Source organism: Microcebus murinus, chromosome 19 (assembly GCF_040939455.1).
Source record: "Microcebus murinus isolate Inina chromosome 19, M.murinus_Inina_mat1.0, whole genome shotgun sequence".
Classification (NCBI taxonomy): Eukaryota; Metazoa; Chordata; class Mammalia; order Primates; family Cheirogaleidae; genus Microcebus; species Microcebus murinus.
Window position 1 is genome coordinate 1,799,530 of NC_134122.1, and position 17,978 is coordinate 1,817,507.

At 52.2% G+C, this 17,978-nt stretch overlaps 2 protein-coding genes across 4 annotated transcripts in view; both read right to left on the bottom strand.

Annotated features, from left to right (window-relative positions):
• Positions 1–200: 200 nt before the first annotated feature.
• Positions 201–10,562, bottom strand: ECI1 (enoyl-CoA delta isomerase 1). 2 transcript variants are annotated; one of them, XM_075994983.1, is made up of 7 exons: positions 10,466–10,562; positions 10,243–10,356; positions 6,471–6,598; positions 4,061–4,207; positions 2,998–3,119; positions 2,714–2,892; positions 201–712 (listed from the first exon to the last, which is right to left on the bottom strand). In XM_075994983.1, the coding sequence occupies exons 1-7, from the start codon at positions 10,515–10,517 to the stop codon at positions 546–548; spliced, it is 909 nt and encodes a 302-aa protein (XP_075851098.1). In that variant the 5' UTR covers positions 10,518–10,562; the 3' UTR covers positions 201–545. The 2 variants fall into 2 exon arrangements, with proteins under 2 accessions (XP_075851098.1, XP_012599080.1); XM_012743626.3 differs by lacking the exons at positions 10,243–10,356; positions 10,466–10,562 and adding an exon at positions 7,915–8,837.
• A 1,223-nt stretch (positions 10,563–11,785) lies between these two features.
• Positions 11,786–17,978, bottom strand: part of RNPS1 (RNA binding protein with serine rich domain 1) — a 337,992-nt gene continuing 331,799 nt past the window's right edge. For both annotated transcript variants that reach the window (XM_012743624.3, XM_012743616.3), the window contains exons 4-8: positions 17,316–17,507; positions 16,938–17,040; positions 16,586–16,739; positions 13,326–13,467; positions 11,786–12,703 (exon numbers count right to left, since the gene is read on the bottom strand). In XM_012743624.3, the coding sequence (XP_012599078.1) occupies positions 12,604–12,703; positions 13,326–13,467; positions 16,586–16,739; positions 16,938–17,040; positions 17,316–17,507 (691 nt within the window). In that variant the 3' untranslated portion in view covers positions 11,786–12,603. The remainder of the gene's footprint in view (positions 12,704–13,325; positions 13,468–16,585; positions 16,740–16,937; positions 17,041–17,315; positions 17,508–17,978) is intronic.

The window sequence follows — 17,978 nt, forward strand, 5'->3', positions numbered from 1 at the left end:
TTGGACAAGTGTGCTAAAATAAAACTTAGGATTCCAGTAGCATAGCATGCCTCTCAATTCCCCCAGTTTCTCTGAACTGCTGTCCACTCTCTCCTCAAAATGAACGAGCACAGGGTCAAAGGGCTTTTCTCCAGGAGTCCTGTGTGGGTCAGGCCAAGACTAGCTGGCCCTATGCCTCCAGCAAGCAGGTAGCCCAGGGCTGGGACAACCCAAAGAATTTATTTTTATTTACAGTTCTGCTTTGGGAAAAGGGACACTCAGTGGCGACCTTTCTGAGGTCCAGGACCCCCCCACCTGCCAGTTCATGATTCCCAAGTCAGGACACTGCTGAGCCCCTGCTGCTAGCCAGGCAGAGAGGGCACTCTTGTGGGCAGTGGTGGGGCCCTGGGACGCTGGGCTACAAGGAGCAGGACCTTCTAAGAAGATTATCAGAATAAACAGCTAAAAGTACTTTTAAGTTGAAAAATACCTTGTTTAAGACCCTGTTGGGACCACAGGCCCCTAGAGGGGCACATGTGGCTAAAAGCCCTGTGGCAGCCCAGCCACTAGCCTTTCTTTTGTTTGAGCTTTTCTAAGTATGTCTGCAGGGACTTCTGAATGGAGTCTCTGGAGATAAAGCTGACAAAATTCTGGATGTCTGCGTCACGCTGTTTGATCAGGCGGTCTGCTGTGGCCTTTCGCATCATGGCCTTGGTCAGCTGTCGAGCATGGTCTAAAGAAAACGAGTCCACTGGTGAAAACCCACTTTTAGAGATAGTAGGATCATTCCCAAGCTTTCTATGCAAGTTCAAACTCTGGTAGGAAACAGTGTTTCTGCCCACCAACTTCTTTTAAAATCATATTAGCTGATACTATAAAATTTTTATTTTTCTGTTTTGTCTTGAGACAGGGTCTCATTCTGTCACCTGGGCTAGAGTATAGTGGTGTCAGCCTAGCTCACAGCAACCTCAAACTCCTGGGCTCAAGCAATCCTTCTGCCTCAGCCTCCCAAATAACTGGAACTATAGGCATGATACACCATGCCCAGCTAATTTTTCTACTTTTTTTTGTAGAGATGGGGTCTTGCTCTTGCTCAGACTAGTCTCTAACTCCTGGCCTCAAGTAATCTTCCCACCTCAGCTTCCCAGAGTGCTACTCCTGGCCTCAAGTAATCTTCCCACCTCAGCTTCCCAGAGTGCTGGTATTATAGGTGTCAGCCACCGTGCCAGTCCAAAATTGCTTTTTTAATATGTCATTTTTTATTTTATTTTATTTTTTTGAGACAGGCTGGAGTGCCATGGTGTCAGCCCAGCTCACAACAACCTCAAACTCCTGGGCTCAAGTAATCCTCCTGCTTCGGCTTCCCGAGTAGCTGGGACTATAGGCATGCACCACCATGCCCGGCTAATTTATATATATATATATATATATATATATATATTTTTTTTTTTTTTTTTAGTTGTCCAGCTAATTTCTATTTTTTTTAGTAGAGATGGGGTCTGGCTCTTGCTCAGCCTGTTCTTAAACTCACGAGCTCGAACGATCCACCAGTCTCGGCCTCCCAGAGTGCTAGGATTACAGCCGTGAGCCCGCCCTGCTGGTCTACAAAGTCTTACTGGAACACTGTATGGAAGCCCATTGGTTCCGTGTTCTTTTTTATTTTATTTTATATTTATTTATTTAATTAATTTATTTATTTTTGAGACAGTCTTGCTTTGTTGCCCAGGCTAGAGTGAGTGCCGTGGCGTCAGCCTCGCTCACAGCAACCTCAATCTCCTGGGCTCAAGCAATCCTCCTGCCTCAGTCCCGAGTAGCTGGGACTACAGGCATGTGTCATCATGCCCGGCTAATTTTTTCTATATATATTAGTTGGCCAATTAATTTCTTTCTATTTATAGTAGTAGTAGAGATGGGGTCTTGCTCTTGCTCAGGCTGGTTTCGAACTCCTGACCTCGAGCGATCTGCCCGTCTTGGCCTCCCAGAGTGCTAGGATTACAGGCGTGAGCCACCGCGCCCGGCCGGTTCCATGTTCTGTATGGTTGCCTCCACGCTGCAGTGGCTCCCTGGCAACAAAGATCTTACCTACAGAGCTGACAAGCTATCTGGCCCTTTTTAGTTGGGGTTTGCTGGTCCTGGTCTATATCATGATTGATATGAGCAGTCCTACTTCTGCAACACAGACAAGCAGGTTTTCAGTTGTCTTTGTAGTAGGTTGAAAAGTGAACCCCAAAGGGACAGGTCCAAGTCCTAACTACCACTCTAGAACCTGTTAAGTGTGACCTTATTTGGAAAAAGTCTCTGTAGATATAATTGTGAGATCCTCATTGGATTTGGGTAGGCCCTAAGCCCAATGGCAGGTATCCTTATAAGGAAAGGGAGAGGGAGGTCTGAGACGCAGACACACACAGGGAGAATGCCACAAAAGGGCGGTGGCACACATCGGAGTGATGCGTCCACAAGCCAAGGAATGCCTGAGCCACCAGAAGCTGGGAGAGGCAGGACGGATCCTCTCCTGGAGCCTTTGGAGGGATGTGGGCCTGCCCACACCTTGATTTTGGATCCCTGGTCTACAGAACTGAGAACAAGTTTCTGTGGTCTTAGCTGCCCAGTGTGTGGTGCTTTGGTGTGCAGCCCCGGACGCCCACAGCCTGCGCGCATGCGGGGCACCTCTGGGTGTGGGAACACTCTGGTCTCACCAGGATCACAGGCTGCGGCCCGCCCCTGTGCTCCTCACCTGGAATGGCCATCCAGCGGGCCATCACTGAAAGCGCCGTGCTCTGCACCTGGTCCTCAGGCACCACCTGGTCCACTATGCCCACCTGGAGGGCCTCGGCCGGCGGGAAGAGCAGCCCCAGCTGCAGGGCATGCTCCGAGGCTCGGTGCCCAATGGTGTTCACGAGGGTGTCTTTGAACCTGGGATGCAGACACCCACTCACCTGGTGGCTCTGGAGCTCCCAGGCAGGTAGGCCTGTTCCCCCAGAGCCAACCGCTGCCTATGGGTGCAGCCCCCGGGCTTACCAGAAGGGGGCGACGATGCCCAGCAGGGTCTCGTTCAGTCCTATAGCAAACTTGGGGTTGCTGGCCAGGACACGGAAGTCGCAGGTGAGGGCCATCAGGCAGCCTCCAGCGGGGCAGGCCCCCTGCAGGGAGAGGCCAGACCATGGGGATGCTGGAGGTGCTGCCGGTCCCAGTCGTATCCAGAGGGCAGGGTGCGAGGACACCGGAGGAAGGGCCCCCTGGGGCTCTGCACCAACGCTGTCTGGGCTGGGTGTGGGAGATGGGGAAAAGGACAGGGAAGGAACTGGCCCCTCAGGGCTCAGCATGCACCTCAGGTTTGCTCATCAGCCAAGGGCCCTTGATGACAGGGTCGTCAGCTCTCAGGGGTCAGAAAAATCACTCTTTTCTGCACTGTGTGGTTAGGGTACAAGCCGCCTTTCCTCCTACAGCTTCTGTCCAGTGCTAAAGTGCTACCCAGCATTTAGCTAGAGCTGTCATTTCACATCATGGCCCCATGGGGCCCTGTACCACCACAGCAGCCAATCCCACCAGGATGTCCTGGGAACTCCAGATCCATCCTGTGTTCTCACCCCATGCACCCCCTGCCCCAAACAGATCCCCACCTCTGGTCTGCTGCTGCCGCCTCTCACACCAGGCCTCCCCTCTGCCCAGCTCGGCCCTCTGTGAACCTCGCCTGGGCTGTCACTGCCACCCCCTTGAGCACACTGGCTCCCAGGGTCCAGCCTCCCTGAAGCCAGGTCTGAGTGATGTTTCCCAAGGGGATCCGACCACCCACTTGCCCTGGCACAGCCTCACCAGGTCCATGTGGACCACAGGCCCGGGCCCGCCCACCGGACCTCTCCCCTCTGTGTCCGCCCAGGCCATCTCCGCACCCACCCACCCGGCCCGCCCGCCCTCTCCACACGTCACGTGGTCTGCTGTGGCACTTACCCGTGCATGTCTCAGGTCTCCACAACTGCCCCCTTCCCCCTAAGAGCTTCTGAGGGCTGGACCACGGTCTCTCCTGCCCCCTGGACTGGTACCACCCGAGCCAGTGGGGCCACGTGGGAGTGGGGGCACTCACATTGATGGCAGCCACCAGCACCATGTTGGAGAGGAAGAGCCGCAGCCACAGCTCCTGCACTGCCTTCCAGTACTCAGCGTAGTGGGCCGGGTTCCGCCCGCACATCTCCGTCAGGTCCAGGCCAGCCGAGAAGACACCGGGGCGGTCCTGGGGAGTAGCCAGGGCCAGGAGCCCATCAGAGCCCCCGCCACCAGCATCACACCACCAGGGCTGGGTCACGCTCATGGAGTGGGGATGATGCCCCCACGGAGCCCAGAACCGGGGGCTCCAGGAACTCAGCCCAGACCTTCCCCAGACCCCATTCCCCTCCACTTCCCAGCACACTCTTCCCTATCCAGAGTCAACCCGGAAGAGAGAACAGGCAGGGCAGGCACGGTGCCAGCTCTCTGCACCCCTGCACACGTGTGGCCTTCTGCATCCCTGGCTCTGACACCCAGCTGTCTGGCAGGGGACTTCAGGGACACAGCGAAGCTTCCTGACAGAGTCTGGAGGGGGTACGTGTTCTGATCCACCCCCAGAGGGTAAGCAAGCCACAGACCACCATGCAGGTTGGGAGTGCTGGGCAGGAGAGTGGTCTAGGTGGATGACCCAGGTCCCCACACAGCTACCAAGGAAGGAGGAGGTGTGAACTCAGAAGGAAGAGGAGGCCACTGGCTGGGGTAAAGGTTAATTGGCACAGTGGCATTCAGCAGGGCTCAGCAAAGATTCTGGACCTTCAGCCCAAGGACCGCCAGCCGGGAACACAAACTGGGGCACAGTGTGTAAAAACCCACCCCCGGCTCCTGCCGAGTCTGCACCTCTGGGCAAATGACAAAGGCCCCTCCAGAACGTCTGCAAGCTTTCTTTCCACAGCTGGAGCTCCCAAGGCTGTGGGCTGATCTGTTAACACAGCCCAACCTGGCCCCTCCAGACTCGGCGAGATGTTTACCCCACGCTGTTGACGGGAACAAAGACTGACAGCAGGCCAGGCTGGTGGGTTGCTGTGGCTCATGCCCGCCTCCTAGCGCTGCCTCACTCCCCTTCTCCTTGGCCTCTGCACACTCTCCCCTTGGGTCCTACCCAGTCCCACCCTTCCGGGACTTAAAGATGCTGCTTATTGCCCCTCCCTGACCTTAGCAATGACACTGTTCAGGGATGCTGCTCCCAGCATTTGCCAGCACTTGGAGGCAGGGCTGAGGTGCCCTCAAAAATCCATGTGGGGGCAGGGCAAAGTGGCTCAAGCCTGTAATCCTAGCACTCTGGGAGGCCGAGGCGGGCGGATTGCTCAAGGTCAGGAGTTCGAAACCACCCTGAGCAAGAGCAAGACCCCGTCTCTACTAAAAATAAAAAAACTAAATTAATTAACCAACTAAAAATATATAGAAAAAATTAGCCGGGCATGGTGGTGCATGCCTTAGTCCCAGCTACTTGGGAGGCTAAGGCAGGAGGATTGCTTGAGCCCAGGAGTCTGAGGTTGCTGTGAGCGAGGGTGACACTATGGCACTCACTCTAGCCCCGGCAAGAGAGTGAGACTCTGTCTCAAAAAAAAAAAAAAAAAAAAAAAGAAATCCATGTGGAAACGTTTGCCCTCTGTAAACTTCTTTGCAAACTGCAAGTCTGCAAACTGCATGGCTGGCTGCAGTGGCTCACGCCTGTAATCCTAGCACTCTGGGAGGCCGAGGCGGATGGATGGCTTGAGCTCAGGAGTTCAAGACCAGCCTGAGCAAGAGTGAGACCCCACTTCTACTAATTAGAAATAGAAAATTAGCCAGGTGTCATGGTGTACTCCTGTAGTCCCAGCTACTTGGAGGGCTGAGGCAGGAGGATCGCTAAAGCCCAGGAGTTGTAGGCTGCAGTGAGCTATGACGACGCCACTGCACCCTGCCCAGGTTAACAGAGTGAGACTGTCTCAAAAAAAATTTTAAAAAAAGGAAACTGAAACAGAATTTGACCTTAAGACCAGCCGAAAGATAACCTAAGAGCATGGCTTTTGCAAGAAACGTTGTTTATGGGACTGGCTCGATGCACCAAGGGGCTCTGAGGGCGGTGCCCAGGAACCCACGGTCAAGTTTGTGAAGTGGCATGAAGTTCGTGAAGTTGCCCCTGCAGACACCCCGTTCTCCCTCACTGACCCTGGCCCAGGCTGCTGAGCACCACAGCTGTGCGCAGGGTCCACTCTGACAGCTGCACAGGCCCGGGAGACCGTCTCAGACATGGTCTGCCTTCAGGAGAATGATCTGGAAGGAGAATGATGGCCACGCCCAGACCACACTTCCTGGAAGCCTCTCGTGGTGGCGTTTGGCATTCAGGGTGTCGGGGACTGTCTGGTTACTCTACACCACGTGATGGCTGGCGCCAACCTTTTTCCAGTGTGGCAACAGGTCTGCACTTTGATGAGAACGGGGGCTGTGGGGGCCGCGTGGGCACCCACCGAAGTGAGGACCACGCCGCGGAAGGCCTTGTCATTCTCCAGCTTCTCCAGGCTGATGACCAACTCCGTCAGGAGCTCCAGGCTGAGGCTGTTCACTGGCGGGTTCTTCAGTTTCATCACAGCGACCCCTACGGCACAGAATGAGGAAGACGAAGCTCACATCCAGTGCTGGGAAACCGCCCTGACCAGCCTGCACCCTCAACCAGGCCATGGGTAGCTGCACGGTTTGGGGATTTTTAAAATGGAGGTGAGATTCACATAACATAAATCAACCATTTTAAAGGGAACAATTCAGGGCTGGGTGTGGTGGCTCACACCTGTAATCCCAGCACTTTGGGAGGCCGAGGCAGGAGGACTGCTTGAGGTTAGGAGTTCAAGATCAGTCTGGGCTACATCGCAAGACCCCAGCTCAAATAAATTAAAAATGTGTCATCTTAAATCACAAAGGTGTCTAATCAAACAGCCCAATTAAACAGGCTGAAGGTGAAGCCACATTGCCAAAACCCTCCCCAGGACTCCCCACCCCACTTGCTGACCTTCCAGCCCAGTGGTGGGCCTTTCTGTAAAGGGTGAGGGAGTGAACGTCTTCAGCCTTGCAGGCCACAGGGCCACTGCACAAGTCAGCATGAAAGCAGCCACAGACAGAACAAGTGGGTTCAGCTGTATGCCAATAAAACTTTATTTATAAAAATAGGTGCTGGGCTGGATTTGCTAAGCCCGTGTTCTATAACATCATTTTTAATTTTTCTTTTTTCTAAGGAGACAGATTCCTGCTGGTACACATGGACTGCTCATATTCACACAGATGTGCGGTCTCTGAACCCAGTGTGCCGAGAGAAGGAAAATGCTGGAACTCTGATCTCCCATGCAGGGCTTGGCAGCCTCCAGCAGAACAAAGAGACCAGCAGGTTTTCTTTCTTCTGCTCACACAGCACCGTGGTGTGCAGAGTTCATTAAGTTTTGTTCGGACAGGGAGAGTTACAAATAAACTTAGAATAGAAAGGGATAGATTATTTTCCTAGTACGCTCTGTTCAAGGTATTTCTCCCCCAAATATGTCCAGAACCATGTTATCAAGTGGAGAGGCAAGCAATGCCCCCAAGGACAAAGGAACAACAACAAAAACCCCAGAGGTTTGCAACCTGTCCCCGGGACTGCGGAAAATTAAGGAGGAAGCCCTCAGAGCCCCTGGGTGTTCAGCCTCACTGCCCTGGCAGGTTGAACTGTGTACCCCCCAAAAGATGTTAAAGTCCTATCCCTTGGTACTCGGGCATGTGACCTTATTTGGAATTAGGGTCTTTGCAGATGTCATTAAGATGTAAGTTCAAATGAGGTCACACTGGGGGGGCCCTTAATCCAATATGACTGGTGTCCTTATGAGCAGAAAAGAGGTGCAAGGAGAAGCCATGTAGAGACGGGGGCAGGGGCTGCAGGAGTGCGCTTACGTGGCAAGAAGCACCAAGGATCTCGGGCAGCCAGCAGAAGTTGGAAGAGGCAAGGAGGGATCGCCTTGATCGCCAGCAGAAGTTGGAAGAGCCTGGGGAGGGAGCACCGTCCGTGCGACTTCCGGACTCCAGAACTGGGAGAACACACTTCTGTAGTCTGAGCCCCTTGGTCTGTGCTACTTTGTGACGGCAGCCCTAGGACACTAATGAAATCGCCATCTTCTGCCCCCTCTTCACCATCAAGCAGGGGCCAAGATCCCCGCAGTTCAGTCGAGTCTCATCTTTGAGGGCACTGCCCGCCTCGTGCACCTGCCCTGCCCATGGACGCGCTGGCTCTGCAGGCCCGGCCACCTGCCGACAGTTGGGTCCAGCCCCAGGCAGATGTCCGCCAGACTTCAGGGGCAGCCCTACTCTCATTCATGCATGGTTCTCTGGCAAAGACCCTTATCTTAGTTGAAGTAAAAGTTTCTCTCAAAATTAAAATCTATCCTGTAACCCGACTTCACACCGTCCAGTTCTGCCACGTCCACTCTGGACAAAGACCGACTGCCTCTTAATCCTCCACTCCAGGCCCGGAGGACACCTGAGAAGAGTCAACAAAGGTGGCTTCTGCCAATCTGGGATCTGGGCTATTGATTCTCTTGAACTCTTGACCTTGAGCAATCTTCCTGCCTTGGCCTCCCAGAGTGCTGGGATTACAGGCTGAGCCATCACGATGGCCTTGATTCTCTGTTGTGAGGGAGCAGCTGGTGGAGCCAGTCACCTCTCTTCTGCCTTCACGTGTCCCTGCCAGCTTGGCCGTACGCCTGTTTCATATCCTACTTCATCAGTTCGTTCAGTGCCCCTGTGTTCTTTTTCTGCAGTGGCAAGTCCTGTGTCCTCATGGGAGCAGGAAATGGCCTCAGCTTCTCGAGGAGCGAGAAAAACCTAAGCACCAGATATACACAGAGAAACCCCAGTGGGGAGCCTCTGGCTCACACTTGTTTGAGGATAAAGGCTGAAAATATTGGGGGTCAGATGTTCTTAAACTTTCCGTGGTCTGTCCTTTCACTCTGCCAGCAGCAGAGAAAACAGCCATTCTCTGGGAACGAGACCTAAGTCTTGACGGCAAGTGGGCTCCTTGGGCCCGTTAGTTTACAAGAAGAGGCAATTTTTCCCTAGCTGCAGGCGTGTGTAAGGCATACATATGAGAAATGAGCTGCCAGAACTTCCAGAACAAGTTCCCTAAACCTGGCTCAGAGGGAAGTTTCTAAAGTTGCCTCTGAAGTGGGCACATGGAGGACACAGGGCGGCAGAGGGCCGGGGAGGGAAAGGGGCCAAAGGTGAGCGTGAGCTCACTGGGGAGAATCTGGAAGAGCTCAGACATCACGGGGCAACGACCGCTTTCCTGGCACAGGGCGGTGCTAGACAAATGCATCCTGATTGAAACGTAAACAGTGAACCTCGGGTCAGCTTCACCGCGGTACCAACGGAAACAATAAAAAGGCAAGTTTGAGCTGTTTCTTCATCCAAGCCTCAGGTTGTCCTGAGCGATGAGTGTTTTCATTTCACAATATTTGCCTTTTCTCTGGCAATGGGGACAGAGTCAGGCCTGGCTTTCTGACCCCAGACTACTTTCTATCACACGAAGCCACAGAAGTTAGCAAGTTCTTACATGGAAGAGTGTGAAGCACTTGGGTAAAAAAATTATTTCGCCAATACTTTTTCTTTTTACTGGACACATACACACATATTTAAATGGTGCTAAAACATACATAACATTTACCATTCTAGCCATTCTGCAGTGTGAGGTCCAGTGGCATTACACACATTCAGTGTTGTGCAGTCCCACTATCCATTCCAATATTTTAAGATATGGGTTTTTACATTTTTTGAGATATATTCGAATCTGTCACAGAAATGATCCTTCAAAAACTCAAGTTTTTGTTGGGCTCATAGTTGGCCCCTCAAAAAGTGCTTCTAATCCCCTCTTCAGAGTTTCAGGTAGGGACAGGTAAGAGTGACACTGGGAGTGTTAAGGTCAATTAAAATATTTCATTCCAAAATACTTTCAATTATTTTCAAGGTCCAATGAATAGCTTACATAACAGATCATATCCTCCAAACTTTAAAAACAGAATCATCTACATCTTCATAATGAACAAAGCCCATTTAAGTCACCTGGTGTGATGACCCTTAAGTTCTAAAGAGAAACCGAATTCTAAAAACCGGGCTTCACCTCCTTGCCTTTAGAAACTCAACCACTTTCTAACACTTCAGTCTGGACCCGACCGACTGCGGGGCTCCTGGCCAGCCCTCGCCCGCCCGGAGGCGGCGGCGCCCGCTTACCTGCGGCCGGGTCCGGCTCCACCAGCACCCGCAGGTTCGTGAAGCGCCGCGCGCCGTCCCCGCCGCCGGCCGCCGGCTCCGGCCGCCCGAGGGCCGCGCCCCGGAGCCGGGCCCCTGCAGACGCAGCGCGGGAGGCCGGTTAGCTCGCCCCGGCCCCGGCCCGGGCCCGCCCCCCGCCCCCGCCGGACCCCCGCGCCGCCCCCGCCGCCGCCGCGACCCGCACCCGCACGGAGCAGCGCGCGCGCACGGACGCGCATCCCCGCCGCCAGCGCCATCTTGACCTCGCGGGGCGGGCCGGGGTCGCCCGCTGTGGCCGCCGGGCGGGGCGGGGCGGGGGCGGGCCCGGAGGGCGCCCGGCCTGGCCCCGCCCGCTCGGCTCGCCGGGTCCGCGGTCATAGGCTCAGGAGGGCTGCCGAGCGGGAAGGCGAGTCGGCCTCCCAGGCGATGCCCTGGCTCACCCCAGCCCCAGGGCGTAGGCCCTTTGCAAACGCAACCGTGACCCAACGTGGCGGCCGGGGCGGGCCCTTCCCGCGGCTGGCAGCAGGCCGGTCAGGCGCTGCCCCACCCACTGCTGAGCCCCAAGGTCAGGCCGAGAAGACACGTCCCCTCTTCCTGCTTCCGGTGGTGTCCACTGACCAAAGACCAAAACCACTATGGCAGGAGGCTGTGGGTGCCAGTTGTGAGCTCACGTGGCAATAAGGGACCGGGCAGCTCCTTGCCAGAGGCAGCTATCACAGCGTCTGAGCAGGTAAGGCCATCGGATCAGGGTGCTAAACCACACAAGGGCCCTCTGGGGAGGCCAGGGGCTGCCTAGGGTGAGTCCTGCCCCTTTGGGGAACAGGAGTCAGATTTGGCAGTTTAGCCGCAGAGGCAGCACTGGAGGTGGTTAAGAACAGCCCGGCCACCTTGCACATGAGAACCCCAAGTGTACAGACAAGGATGTCAGACAGCACCCTTGAAGGCAAGGCTGAGCCAGCAGGCACCCTCCCTGCTGTGGGACAGCAGTTGCATCTCCTAAACTTTTTATTTGCACCAACATGGAAAGGACATGAATAACTGGCCACCTGTGTGGGCAGCGCACTGAGGTGGGGGGGAAGAGGCCTCTGTACAACCTGGTGTGGGGCCTTTCCTGACTATTCAGAGCACTGGGCACACAAAGGGCCCAGCAGTGTTGGGTGATGTCAGCTTTTGTTATCACCTGAGCATTTCCAATTTTTCCTTGTGGCCCAAACCAATTTTTGAGGTAGAAAAATATATTTTCCTATAACTACTTAATATGGTAGCAGCAAATAAGATTAATATTTCTGGTCTGGCAGAATTCGAAGCTTCTGAAAAGATGAAGGTTTTGAGATGCCAGCCCTCTGTCTGTCCACCACTTCAAGCCTGTAGGACACTGGCCTTACGCTCTCCTGCCTGAAAGCTTCTGGAGGGGTCACTCTGGAAATGAGACCAAAACTCAGTTCTTAGTGAGGCACTAGAAGTCACAAATAACAAAATGTGCTGGGGACTAAGGGACAGGAAGGAGGCAGTGAAACCAGCACTCTGCACTCTAATCCTAGGTTTATTTAACACAATTCCTTCACTCTACACAGTACAAACACAATGTTATCTAAAATGCTACAAAGTTACAAAACTCAAAACAAATTTTATAGTACTGACTGTACAATACAAGAAAAAAGAAGCAATGTACATGTTGCCAAGGTAACCTGCAAAACCACCACAAAAGACAGGCCCAGTGGAGCTCTGGGCCAGCCCTGCAGCACCGGCTCTCAACTTGCTCACCAATTTCAGAGGATAGGGGTTCCAGGTGTGGCCCGTGCACGAGTACAGGAACAGACAACCATTTATGCACCGGCACTGGGGCGAGAGGCTCTTTCTTCTTGGGTGTTAGGCCCACAAGGTCAGAAAACTACTCAAGCAGGAAAGCAAAAGGCCAGGCCACAGCTCTGGCAAAAGAGCAGCTCCCTTTCCCCAAGGATGCTGCGCTGTACCGGCAAGGGTGTGACCAGGCCACATGTGGAAAATAAAAGTGTGTTCTCCAGGCTGGCCCACATTGTCACCTGGACCCTTCCTTTGGGTCCCTAGTGGCTTTGCCACTGAACTGACTCTCAGGTACTGGAACAAGGTGAGCTTCTAGCCAGAAAACTGAGGGCATCTTTACAGGCACAACCCCAAACCAGCAGTACGTCTGCAGCTAGAACCTGGACTGCAGAGCTGTCAATAGCTGGCTTCCAAGCCTGCCTGAGTGAGGAATTTCCTTTCCTACCGATCCTTTGGCTAGAAAAGTGACAAAACTGATCCGGATGGGATGGGATGGGATGGGGTATAAGTTACAGGGAGCACGAGCTTCAGTGGCCCTGCTTATCGGGAGGAGTTGGAGCTGGAGCGGCTCCTGTGGCGGCGGCGGCCAGGGGAGCGGGATCGCCGGCGCAGAGGGGACCTGCGCCTCGGGGAGCGGGACCTGTGGGAAGAGGAGAAACCATGTCAGTCAGACTCGGCATGGGCCACAGGGGCAAGCTAGCTTCTTTCTGGAACAGTTCTCCATGGTTTTACTTTTCAACACTAGAAGTTGAGACAGCTCTCATGGGATGGGAATGACCTGGAGCTCTGGGAAGGGAATGGGGTGTTCTTGAGAACAAGGACACAGGCCCAGGCTCTCCTTTCTCAGGGCTGAATGAAGTGCAGCTCAACACCCCTGGCCAGATAAGGCCAGACTGAGGCCTCTGCCAAAGGGATTACCCCCACCCCCACCACTCCTTTGACCCTTCCTGTTTTCTTAGCTAGGAAGGGGAGCAGGCCCGCACTTAGTCTCAGGATCCACAAGTCTCCTGAGAAGGCCACGCAATGTCACTGCTCAGACTCAGAAAGGAGCACTGGCACAACTCTGGGCCTCTTCTGCCTGTCACTCACTGCAGCGATGGCTCTCCTAGTAAGCTTTCCACACCAACTACCAACTATGAAGGGTCACCTCACACCCACACAGCAGTGGAGGGCAGCAGGGATGAATAAAGGGTCCCAAAGTCATTCCAATCACTGAGGTTTGTGGCCTCATCAGGCCACTGTGAGGTTCCAAATTGATTTACCTTCTCCTCATCCGTGGGGGAGACCGGCGCCACATGGGAGGTGGTGGCAGCATTCTCCTGGGAGGGCTGAATCGCCTGGGGGGTGGCCTAGGCCAGGGAGCCAGCACAGCAGTTGCAGTGATCTCCTGGCCATCGATTTGTCCTGTTGAAAAAAGGACCAAGACATAAAATATCTACCAAATACCTACACTAGACAAAATATGCCATGGTGAACAAGGCAGGCCTGGGGAATACAATGACAAACCTAAATGATCACAGAACATCATGACTGAAGTCTCATCAGGAAAACCGTAAGAGAGCATGGAACCTAACAGGGGTTTCAAACAGTGGTGTTTTGGGACAGCCATCCTGAGGAAGTGCCAACCAAGCCAAGACCTAAAGAAAGTGCTGGAATCCACTAGGGGGAAGGGAAGGGTTGTGTCTGTCCCTGAGCTGGGAAGGACCTAAAGCACTAGTGAGGGAAGGAAGCAACTAGGAAAATTACAGGTAAACATGGGGCCTCAGGGGCAGAAGGTGGTTCTTCTGGGCAGGGCCATGAAGATGGTATCAGCACTGGAGTTTCCTTCTCAAGGAGGATGGGGGCTGGGCACGGTGGCTCACGCCTGTAATCCTGGCACTCTGGGAGGCCAAGGCGGGCGGATTGCTCAAGCTCAGTTCAAGACCAGCCTGAGCAAAAGTGTCTCTGCTAAAAATAGAAAGAAATTATATGGACAACTAAAAATATATAGAAAAAATTAGCCAGGCATGGTGGCACATGCCTGTAGCCCCAGCTATTTAGGAGCCTGAGGCAAAAGGATTGCTTGAGCCTAGGAGTTTGAGGTTGCTGTGAACTAGGCTGACGCCACGGCACTCTAGCCCAGGCAACAGAGTGAGACAGTCTCAAAGACAAAAAAAAGATGGGAAACTGGGACCAAGAGGAGGGGAGACCTGTTAGGAGGATTCTGTGACATCAAATGAAATGGAGAGACGCTGGGCATGGTGGTGCCTGTAGTCCCAGCCACTCAAGAGGGTGAGGTGTGAGGATTGTTTGAGCCCAGCCTGAGCAATTTAGTGAGACCCTGTCTCTAAAAAATATTTAAAAAATTATCCAGGCATGGTGGCCACACCTGTCCAGTTACTCAGGAGGCTGAGGCAGGAGGATCACTTGAGCCTAGGAGTTTAAGGCTGCAGTGAGCTATTATGGAGCCACGGTACTCCAGCCTGGGTGATAAGACCCTGTCTCTAAAAACAAAATTAAATAATGGACAGGGGGTCCGGGCGTGGTGGCTCACGCCTGTAATCCTAGCACTTTGGGAGGCCGAGGCGGGCGGATTGCTCAAGGTCAGGAGTTCGAAACCAGCCTGAGTGAGACCCCATCTCTACCAAAAATAGAAATAAATTAATTGACCAACTAAAAATATATATACAAAAAAAAATTAGCCGGGCATGGTGGCGCATGCCTGTAGTCCCAGCTACTCAGGAGGCTGAGGCAGTAGGATCGCTGAGCCCCGGAGATTGAGGTTGCTGTGAGCCAGGCTGACGCCACGGCACTCACTCTAGCCTGGGCAACAAAGCGAGACTCTGTCTCAAAAAAAAAAAAAAAGGACAGGAGGGTGTGGCAAGAGATTATCTGGATGAGCTTCCACCTACTGAGAGGTGGGGCTCTGTGGGCAACAGCATGAAAGACGTTTCAAGAGATGTTGGGTGCTTTGTATTAGGAGTCTGAACAAGAGGCCTAGAGAGGAGACTCTGCGTGTACAATATTTAAACATCTGCGTGTGTGCCAACATCACAGCAAGAGCGAGCCGAGGCAGTGCAGGATGGAGGTCCAAGGGAGAGAAAGAGCAATGGAAACTCAAGTGCAGACTCAGGAACCTCAGGGGAGCATGTTCCCCTGACCTCAAGAGACCGTCTCCATAGCTGGGGGTGCCTGGAGTCCAACCTTAGCTCCTTTTGTGCCCCCCAAAGGCACAAGTGCTTTGTTTGCTTAACTTCCATCTTCGAAGCAACTTCAAAGGTACCTAGAGGCTAACTCAGGTACATGGACATGTGTTCTGAACATACTTAAGGGGCTTAACTTAAGTAACTCAACCCAACCAAAGGTGGCCCCTGGCCCACTGCCAAAACCAACTCAAACTAGGAATTTTATGGCACTGATTATACAATAATGAAGACAAATCCATTATATGGCTAGCTGCCACTAAAGGCCAACCCTTTCCAATCTTCTCCTGGAGACAGTGTGGACTGGCTCAGTACAGTATGGGAGACACAAAGAACAAGTCCTACTAGAATCTTAAGAAAAACCAATTTTTATAATCATGCCCACACTGGATATGCAAGTCTCTTGAGTTTTTAAGCTTATTAGCAAGTGCTCAGACTTTGTCAAATACCAGATTGGCAGACTCTAAAGCAAAGATGTGATTCACAAGGCCAAGAGTGGATGTGAGTGAGTGACACAGCGGAGCTCCTAACACACTTCAGAGATTTAACTGAAAGAGAAGTTAGCTAAGCACCAAGGAAAATTCTCTAATACCCAAACTCTACTGGAGCTTAAAGGTAATCATCAAAGAAGCTGTTAAACTATTCATAAGGTAGATAACAGGGCCTCAGAGGACCCCGAGGTTCTAGGGCATTCACACTCTCCTGCCCACCTGGGCCTGGCTCCCAGGCCAGAGGGGACTGACTGCAGACTGCGAGCTCAGCCCTTGCTGCCTACCTAGATCACTGCAGTAGGGAGCTGGACAGGGACAAATTCCACATTCCTTAAAATGTTGACTTGAGGACGAAATGAAAATTGGTCATCCAAACTATTTACAACTGTTCACTTGCTTTCAAAACCGTTCTGCCCAATACAACAGCTAAAAATGTTATAAACAGTTAAGAGAGGTAAGTGTTTAGGAAGTAAATTTTGTAAATTGAGCAAATCTGTCATTTAGCAAAATACTAAAATGTTGGGAAAATAGAAAATGACTCTCAGAAAGGATTAAATGAAGTATTCCCAACTAAAAAAGTCAAATATGTTCTTTATAAGAAACCTTCATTTGATCCTTATGCTTTTAACAGATTGAAAATTAAAAAAAAAAATGCTAATATATTCATATTTGCTGATGTCCCCCCCTAAGAATCATGTTCCTAAGACATGTTTTAGGTAAACACACACCCACTGAGTAAGAATTGGAATCCTGAGAGAGCTCTAAAGAGACTCTGAGGCGCAGCCAGGATGGAAAGGTCCCTGTGAGCAGGGGTCTCTGAGGGGACAGAGGTGCCGGCAGGTCACTCACCTCCGTCCATGTGCTTCAGTGCCTTCTCAGCTTCATCTGGATTCTCAAACTCCACATATGCATAACCTTTGGATAGATGGGGATGCATCCTTTCCACAGGCATGTCAATCATTTTAATTTTCCCATAGGTGGAAAATATCTCCATGATGTGATCCTAAAAGGGAAAGAATGGTCACTCTAATGCCACCTACCAGTTCTGATGAGAACCAGTGTCTCCTAGGCACATAATAGTCCATTAAAAGGAATTAATCAGGGCTCTACTCAAATCAAAAGGCTACATTCTAAGTTCACCTGCTGGCAAAGGCCTGCTAATCCATACCCACTGCCCACCAGATGGATCTGTGATCCTTACCTTGGTCACATTCCTGGTGAGCCTCCCGATGTGCACTTTGGTGGGTTTAGGGGAAGGGCTCCGCCTTTTCCTCTCCTTTTCATCCCTTTTAGGTGGTTTGGATCTGATTGAGAAATCAAAACAAAACACCAGAAAAAAATCAACTTCTGTCAAGTTAAAATATATCTGATTTCTTTTTAGTGGGATATTATCTGCTTGTATGATAGTTTTTATAGGGAAGACTTTCCCACCACTTCCTGTATGTTATTCCTGTCTCAGAAATCTTAGTAACACTGGAAGACTCCTTTTTGGTCTACGTTTATAATAGCCCCAGCAAATTTACAGCTCCCAGATTGTAAAGTTAAGTTCCTAGATAGTTCACAAGCTTGGAGCACTTACTTGGAGCGGGAGCGCCGCCTGTTGTCGTGTCTGCGCCGAGAAGGACTTGGAGAGCCAGAGGAACTGCTCGAGCTGGAGCTGCGGGACGTGCTGGAACTTCCTGAGCGGCTTGACGCTGAGGAGGAGCTAGAGCCACTACTTGAGCCAGTGCTGGTGCTGGAGCCTGAGCTGGAGGTTGAGCTGGAGCGAGACCTGAGGGCAACATGGGGGTGGTGATGTCGCAATAGGCAGGGTGGTAAAGCAGAGGCCTGTCTCCTTCAAGCCTGTCTTGTGCTCCTCAGAGGAGGAAACAGCTGTCCCTTCCACCCCCACTGCCTTTCCCAGTGGGGAAAACACCTTCCCACTCTCCCCTCTCTGGTCCTTGGCTTCACAGTGTGCAGGTGTGAGGAAAGGGGGATAGGCTGCTCTCTACCTACACAGATACCTTTCCTACTAGGAGGTAAAAAGAGTCTGACAAAAGCCAGAACCACCAACTTAAGCTGGGAAGGTGGCTGCTGGCTGACTCAGACTGGTATCAACTACTGAAAAATAAACTCTAGAGTAGGGCAAGCCAATCACAATTCTGAATAAAACACACTTGAGCAAAATATACCCTTCAAATGTCATGTCCCCATATATCTATAGAAAAGGAAAAAATCCAAACACATCTTTTATATGTAACTA